We start from the raw sequence: 8411 nt of genomic DNA on the forward strand, positions 1-8411 counted from the left end.
TCCTCGAGAGCCTGACGAAGCTGATCTTCGGTATATTGAGGCATTATATATAGAAGAAGACATGTGCAAAAGATGAGCCCATTTGGACGCGAATTGAAAATGTTGTGATAAAAGGAGGTTGGGGGTGGGCATTGGGTTGTGGTGGATTTTCGCGTTTTTGTGGGTGCCAGAAACAGGGGGGTGCCAGGAAGTGGGTATGTTGACTTACAGCTCAGGTTGCGTCTTCTTCGGTCATTCTTCGTTGGGACAATCCAGCGGAGCGTCCTGGTCCTCAGCGAGTTTCTTTCCCAGTCGCTTCAGATGACGACGCCGTCGCGTTCGACCACCTCCTCAAAGTCTCTGAAAAGGCTACATTCGGTCTCGACGGGCGGCACGAATTCGATGAAACCTACCGCAAGGCTCAGAAGCTCGGTGCGGGTGATTTCTGCACCACCTTCTGTCCGTATGAAACAGGCATCATCGACGCTGTTTGCCAGGTTCTTCTCCCCAGTTATGACATGGACGAAGACAAGCGGGCAATCCGTGCGGAGCTGTACAACATGAATGTAGGTGGGTTGATGTATGATGGTGTACAACCTCGATGTCTCTGACATGACCTTCTACAGATCTACTCTGGTCCTTCGGGCAAGTTCAAGGCGCACGTCGATACTCCTCGTTCGCCCTACCAGATTGGCTCCTTGGTTATCTGTCTTCCGATGAAGCATGAGGGTGGCGAGCTGGCCGTGAGACATTTTGGACAGACTCATTCCTTCGACTGGGCCAAGAGCTCCACCAAGTCTGTCATTCAGTGGGCGGCCTTCTACAGCGACTGCGCACACGAAGTGTTCGAGGTCAAGTCCGGTCACAGGGTTACGCTGACATACAACTTGTATGCGACAGCAGGAAACGGAGACCTCGGAGGTCAAATATCTGCTTTCAGCCCTACTTCGCTGCCACTCTACAAGCAGGTTGTAGACTTGCTCGGCTCCAAGAAATTCCAGTCCAAGGATAGACTTCTGGGAGTCTACAGCACACACGCTTATCCTCACACCGAGAAGGAGCACGGCCTTCCGTTCTGCCTTAAGGGTCTTGACATGGTGATCTACAACACCTTCAAGAGCCTAGGCTTGGAAGTACACTTGTGTGCTATTCTCGAAAACCCGAAAGGCTTTCGAAGGCGCAAGCTTTACAATGGGGAATTCTCAGATGAAGATACAGATGCCGAGCCAATGCAGAAGAAGATGAGATTAGCGAAGAACAATAATGGGGCCGGATCAGACTCGGAAGACGACGACGGTAGGAAGTACTACACCAGGACCGTAGGATACATCAACCAAGCATACTCCACGGACGAGCAGGTTGAGTACCGAGATGACATGAAACGCATCATCAACGAGGCCATGGGAACCGATAAGGTTAAATTCGACGCTAGCAAGATCATTTGGCTGAACAAGAACAATGGCGAGTCGAATATGCAGGTGTCATATATGGCAGTAGGTTTCCCTATCGCCCACCTCACGTTGAGATCTGGATTTAGCTAACATGTACATGCAGTACGGCAACGAGCCATCCTCCGAGGAAATCTACTCATACTTTGCGATGGTCACTGAAATCCCTGCTGTTGGAGTGAATGCAAGCGATAACACGGAAGCATAGAATCATGCGCCAAATTGATGGAAAGGACTTCGGGGTAAGAAACATCGATAGAGACACCGACAGTCACAGATAACATGCCCGTGGGATGGAATCAAGTATCAGTATATCTTTAGATAAAATAGTAACTAGAATCATCTTCAAGTTTACGAAGACTAGCGTATTGTGAACAAGACAATTTTATGGAATGGTAGACGATCGCAGCCTAAGCAGCAAGGTACCGTCCATGTTCAGGTCCAGGTTTCGAGGCGACGGCACGGGCCCAACATTTTCCTGATCGGGCCTGCAGCGAAAATGGAACCTTCCCAGGCAACCGCTCAATGTTCCAAACTAACTTGCCGTGTATTCTTGCCAAGTTCCTTTCCCACGTCACAACGAGCATGAGTCCCCGTATATGCTCGTGCACTCTCTGTGGATGGATCGTCGTCGATGCACCAGGCAGCGTTTCTTGGCTGAATCAGTTCCGCGGAGGTAAGCGCTCTGAGTTTGTTTTTGGTAGTAGTAAGCATCCTAACTTGATCCGAAGTCACTTCAAGTCCAAATGGCGTCATTCTCACCGGTGTTGGCTTATACGATGATCCGGCAAGGGGCGCATTCATCGCCCCAGTCGACCTCAAGCGTCGTTGGGATGACCCAACCTACAACAGTACAGATGAAGACCAATTTGGTGCTATGGGCTTCCCGCCAGTTAACGGAAGACACGGCTTTGTTTTCCATGAAGCCTGCTGGGACCTCTTAGAGAAAGCCTTCCATCCGAGTCCAGTTCCCTTATTGAGACTGTTCGACGTCTGCGAATCACTCCCATTTCCGCTATTGTCAGTAGGTATCAGCTGGGGCCACGACTACGGGGGAGCCAGTATCGTCGATAATGAACACCACTTTCCGTTCGAGGACAGATTTTCCGACCGGGACTACATCGACCCCGACCCCGTTCTCAGCGCCAATCCGTACGAAGCTGAAGAGGCACACCACTTGCTCACTGAGGCACCCGAAGAGCCGCCAAGTCCAGAAGGGCCTATTTCCGATGCTGCAGCCCCAGAACCAGAACGGGACAGCTTCTATGCGCTCCCAGAGGAGCTACGGTCAGCGATCGCTATTTGCCTACCGACTTTGGATGTATTGAACCTACGGTTGTCCTCACGTTCGTTCTGGACGATTTTCAATAGTCAACAGTTCTGGGCCTCGAGATTCAAACATAAGTCAGACCGCTCATGGCTTTTTGAATCCCAGGACGGGGCTCAGCCTCGGGACTGGAGATGGCTGTATCGTCGAACCAACAATGCGCACATGGTCCCGGCCTCCAGAATAGAGTTCGTGTTTGGAATCTGGCCCAGAGAGTCGTGGCAGCTCTGGACTTCCAATGGATCGACAGTGGTTCAGAACCTTCCCAGCAGCAAGGCTCGACCCAGCATTTAAAAGTGTCGGGAGACTTGTGGGAGAGACCGAGCGGGCCACACCACTCCCACTTGGATAAGGGTTGCCTTCTCCGCGAAACGTACCGCCTGATCATCCCTGAAGACCTATCGATGGTTTCTATCTGGTCTATTCCCGTAGGAGAGATTCTATACATCGCTGGACTGAAGTTTACCACGGTCGCAGGCGATGTTCGTCAAATAGGCTACAGAACTACTACTGAGCAGTCCGTGGAGATTTCAGACATAAGCGGCTTCAAGCTAGCTGTGGGAGAAAGGGGGATTCAAGCTTTGCAATGCATCAATCAGAATTTCGACACCTCCCACTGGCTCGGCAGTCCGGAGACGTCGCTCAAGACACTGCGCTTCAATGCAGGCGAGCGCATCAACTACCTTGATATTGGATTTGATGTGAGTCAAGTGGACCTTGTGAGCTTTGTCCCATGCAAGTATGCTGACTTCACAGGGTTGCAAAATTGTGAGCTTGGCTATCTTTCCCCATTCTTCATCTATCGCAAGACTAGCACAGGATGACAACAGATTGAGAAATATGGGGATGTGGTACCCTGAGGTCCCGGGACCAGACCTCTGCTTGAATGAAACTTCTTTCGCCCCCAGGGAACATTACTTGGACGGATTCAAACCACTATTTTGGACCTCCTTCGGCGGCCCAGGTGGTGCCCACCTTCGAACACTCAATAATATCAGAGTCGTCCTGGGCCGCGCCGGCATATACCGCATCGACTTCACATACAATGTTCCAGAACTCGATAGAACGTTCGGTTGCCAAATGCCTGGAGATTTGACAAAGGAAATCATTTTTGAAATCGATGGAGCAGGAGGCGAACTCATCAATGCGGTCGAAATTCTCCAGGAAAACGTTGACCCTGAAGATGCTTACACATGGATGGTGGAAGAAGGATTCATAGCTGCATTCAAGGTGAGTTGCCCATGTTCACCTATCCGTCGTCCAAACTCCCCCGCAAGAGATGTGCGCTGAAGTAATCACGTTGAGGTGTCCACGAATCGAGGAAGGAGCTGCTTCTTCTCCATTCAAGATAACCTGCCGAGCAATACTTCGTTTCTAGTCACCACAGGTCCTGGAGAGGCCATCACTGGGTTTTACGGAAGCCAGGTAAGCGCGCCCGCATACTTACACTGCGTGTCTTCTCGCGAAGTATCTTTCATTGACTGACGAGGGTAGCATTCTCATGAGGGTAGTAGCATTTCGGCTTTGGGTGTCATCTCCGAAGCGATTGAAGGAAGTTAAAGATTGAGTTGATGCCGGGATAAGGTAGAAATCGTCCGTTGGCCCCCAAGTTCTGGGGAGGGCTGGGAATCGGGCTGTTGCCCAAGTCTTGAAGTCTGCCGTTTCCAAGTGATTGGCCACGTTATTGTGCATGTCACGCTATCGTGAATTTTGAAAGGCAGGTGACGGACTTTTGTGGAGTTTTTACTGAGCTTGTAATGGCATGAACGAGGAAAAGGAAGGTAAGGTTGTAGGGTGAACTTGAGAAACGTCATTCTCGACAGAAAAAAAGATGACTTGAAGACCTCTATTAAATACGATTAGAGATGCGACACTCTTGAAGTAACTTGCGAAAGAGGTGGCATCCCATTCACTTCAACCCTTAAGAATACTGGCGGGGTCAGCTACTTAGTCACAAAAGCCCAGGTGCACTCAGTGTAAAGTCAAACGCTGCCCGACTTCCTTTTTGGAATGTATCGGTACGGATACATGTGGAACAGAGCATGTAATGTTGGCCGATACCCCTACCTTGCGTAAAACAAATGGGGCCCCTGGCCTATTCACTATAGGTAGCTAGCCGCGTCGCGAAAAGTCGCGTCTTTGACCAGTGTGCAGGTTGGTCAGAAAGCCTGCACTTCAGATACACTGCTGCTGCGTTTGTCCCTTAGCAAATCTTCCACTCGCCATACCAGCGTTCCTCACTTCGCCCAGTGGAGTAATTCTGCCTTTGTACAAGTTCCTGTTCTTACCGCTGTTTCTCATATCCTTACCCGCCCCAAGGTTCTGATGTACTTGATCCTACCTTATCCCACGTCCCAGCCAGTAACCTCACAAGTCGCTGACAACAACAGCGATTCCTGTAAAAGGGGACGTGCTTCAGAACATAGGCCGACCCACCCTCATCTATCCGTACTCTCACCTCATTCATCATTTTCAGTGCGGCAACGGACGTGCTCATAGAGCTTCACTCCCAGGTTTAACGCCGCTTTTTAACCTGCGCGCAGAAATCTTACAACTCGTGTTGCACGCGTCTTAAGTGTAAATACTGCCTACAAGGCCAACCTATGTAAGCCTCATTCAGGCCAGAGACGTCATCTCAAAACAGCCACTGTGACAGCTCGAGTGGTCACATCCCGCTTCCCATGTCCAATGCTCGCGCTAGGTCAGAGGCAGCGTAAGTCCTCCATAACCTTACTCATCACCATATCAACACCTTTCATTCCATCATTGAACCGTAATCTATATCTCATAAACTGACCGGCCGTTGTCTTCGCGACGTACAGCATCCTGGGCATAGACTGGGGCAGCACCGCCATACGTGCAACCATTTGCATCCGCAAGACCAAGGAATTGCACCCAATTTGGAACCACGGCGCGGTTCCTGGACATGACATCCGCTATCAGACCGGCGCTTTCAACTCAACTCTCTACGTCGACGATCGAGGCGGCATAGTGTACACGGGCGAGGTGTACAACCAGAGCTGCACGCCCATTCCCTCAAAATGGTTCCTGTGCGAAGACCGCGAGACCGGCAACCCACTGCTCGATGGCCTCTTGGCAAAGTTCAGAGGCATGGAGAAGCGGATACGCAGGGCCCTTGAAGCCATCGTGAGGACTGTATTCCAGGAGGTGACAACTTTCTGCACCGATCGCGCGCTTCATATTGACGAGATTGGCCTGTCGCATCCAGCGCACTGGACCGCCCAGGAGCTGTCCAACTACGAGAACCTGATTGCCGCCGTCATGATGGAGTCTAATACGTTTACAAAAGCACACGGTCGCATCAAGCTTCATGTGGAGAGTCTGGCGTCGGCTCACTTTCTCTTCTCGAGCCCGCGTCACATGAAGCAGATCCTCACTAAAGTGGACGAGCCTTGTCATCTGGTGTTTCTTGATTTTGGAGGTCACACGATGGTGAGTCAGCTGTAGCGATGATCGCGAGTTTACGATATTGGCCTAGAGAGATGTTGACCGCGGTAGCGCAGAACGGCTGCATATTCAGCGCAGTACGACGAAGTGGCGATGGGTTGAATTATTTTCAAGTTGGGGAACCCTTCAGTAAGTCCGGTCACGTTCTCGATATATTCACCCACAGAGCCACGTCTGATAAACGATCTATCAGCCGCTCATGGCGGTACACAACTATGGGAGAAAAGAGTTGATGACTTTGCAACAAATTACGCCGAAAAGTCACTCAAATTGACTCTACTCCCAAGCCAACGAGCAGATCTTTTGGAAATGTTTCATTTGAAGATCAAGAGGCTCCAGACAGGCCTATTCGCGAGCATGGTCTTGCACGCAGAAGATCCAGACAACCACGGTAGTATATCAGTACACTTACGCGCGACCGATGCCAGGCAATGCTTCCTCGACGGGCTAGAAACCCCTCTAAGACTCGCCAGGAAGAAGATTGACGCTGCTGTCGCCTTGGGCTCGAACGTCAAGATAGTTCTGTCTGGCGGCAGTGGCAAGAACGTTCTAGTGCAGGCGAATCTTCAGCAAGTTTGTGCTCAACTCAAGATTGACGAGCCGTTCCTCTTTTACGAGGCGGTGGGTGAGAAAGAGTATGTAGATTGGGAACTCGAAATTCCGAAAGGTTCGGAGATGAGTACGCTGCTAATATGTCCTCCGTCTTGACAGCTCTTTCAACATCAGCAAAGGCGCTGCTCTTGCGGCGGTCGGTAGTATTATGGCGAAGGAATTCATTGACAGGGGCGCTGCTTTCGGTTTCCAAACAGGTCGCCCATTGAAGGGCGCTAATGGCAGCTTCATAAGCTGGGATAATACAGCCTTTCTGGCTCTTGATTCTGTAAGATTTCCCCTGAACTCCAGGTGTTCACTTAGGTATTTGCGTTCTCAACCCGGTCTATGGACGTGCGTTGCTAGATGCCGATCAACCATTTTGCTTTTCCCACTGACAAATGCTCGATCTGGCAGGATGGTCCCCATTACTTTAGGAAGCGCTACAGCGGGACGACGAGGCTCAAGATCGTCTGTGACCCTCAGCTTCAAGCCTCTGCCAAATGGGACCACGTTCCAGCAACGTGTTGCTACGACATTCTCGAATTAGCGCCGCCTACCAAAGGCCACTGGGAATTCTGCTTACAGCTACATGACTTCGGTGACGGCAAGCTGGGGCTGACAATTCGAAAGAACAAACTGTCGTGGAAGGGAAAAGCCGTATTGAATAAGACGACCTACGGCCCTTTCCCCCTCGAATACGACACGTCTTCGAGGTGCTGTCTGATCAACCTGGACCGGGTCAAGACCGAGAGTACCGACTTTGAGAATGGCGTCTTCTTGACCGAGGACGGGAAGCTTGTGCCGTGCGACCCGGAGGCGGTGAACGATCAAATCCAGGATCTGCAAAAGGAGAACAATGATCGACTTAAGGAGTCGGGCGGGATCAATACGTCCATGCCGCAAAAGGTGAAGGGGCAGCAAGAGAAGCAGGGGCAGCAGCAAGAACAACAGGAAAGCAGAGCGGCAGGAAAGCGGCCCAGGTCCACGTCGGTTTCTCAGACAAGGGGCAGAGGGAAGCCGCATAAGAAGTCCGGCCGTGATGACGATAGGGGACAGGAACCGGCCTACAAGAAACGACTCATGAAGCGGTAGCACGACACGAAACCACGGAGGCAGTAAGCAGGCGAAAACTGAATGTAGTAGACACTCGGGCGCGGGCCTTGATAGAGTGCTCAATGTATTCTCAGCACCCTCGCCTGGGGATTGTAGTTATTAGTACTTGTTATATGAGAAGAATTGTCTGCTTCCTCTTATGTCGGCAATAAGATCGTCATGGTAGGGTCAGAGGAGAGGGAGAATCATGTTCCAGCGAAGAGGCCGAGGATGATGATCTAGAGGTGAGGGCAAGGGCAGTTGAAAATTTGGTGTGCGAGGTCTGTGTCGAAGTGTCAGATTTAGAAAGCAGCCCAAGACGCGGGATTCTAAGACGCAGGAACGAGGTGCAGTCCGAGAAGGAGATGATGATGAAGAAGGGCCTCAGGTTCGTTCAAGGAGAAAGAGGACACACAAGAATAAAGGATTTTCGTGCCACAAAGCCCGCAAATTGAGCCATTAATATTTCCAGAAGCCATGGAAACCCACGCAAATGAAATCTA

At 50.9% G+C, this 8411-nt stretch overlaps 2 protein-coding genes across 2 annotated transcripts; both read left to right on the forward strand.

The window, feature by feature from the left end:
- Positions 1–212: 212 nt before the first annotated feature.
- Positions 213–4183, forward strand: CTAM01_15024 (oxidoreductase; the record flags this gene model as incomplete). The annotated part of the gene is made up of 8 exons (XM_060531023.1): positions 213–545; positions 606–1476; positions 1867–2103; positions 2159–2278; positions 2456–2714; positions 3383–3455; positions 3511–3984; positions 4133–4183. Coding segments are annotated over 8 exons (2418 nt in total), but the record flags the coding sequence as incomplete, so codon positions are not given.
- Positions 4184–5435: 1252 nt separating this feature from the next.
- On the forward strand, positions 5436–7908 carry CTAM01_15025 (uncharacterized protein; the record flags this gene model as incomplete). Its single annotated transcript, XM_060531024.1, has 6 exons — positions 5436–5467; positions 5577–6207; positions 6279–6351; positions 6416–6857; positions 6934–7102; positions 7231–7908. 6 exons carry the CDS (start codon positions 5436–5438, stop codon positions 7906–7908), a joined length of 2025 nt encoding a protein of 674 aa, XP_060374377.1.
- Positions 7909–8411: the final 503 nt, after the last annotated feature.

The sequence above is a fragment of the Colletotrichum tamarilloi genome (assembly GCF_030869305.1).
Source record: "Colletotrichum tamarilloi strain Tom-12 chromosome Unknown Scaffold_144.1, whole genome shotgun sequence".
Classification (NCBI taxonomy): Eukaryota; Fungi; Ascomycota; class Sordariomycetes; order Glomerellales; family Glomerellaceae; genus Colletotrichum; species Colletotrichum tamarilloi.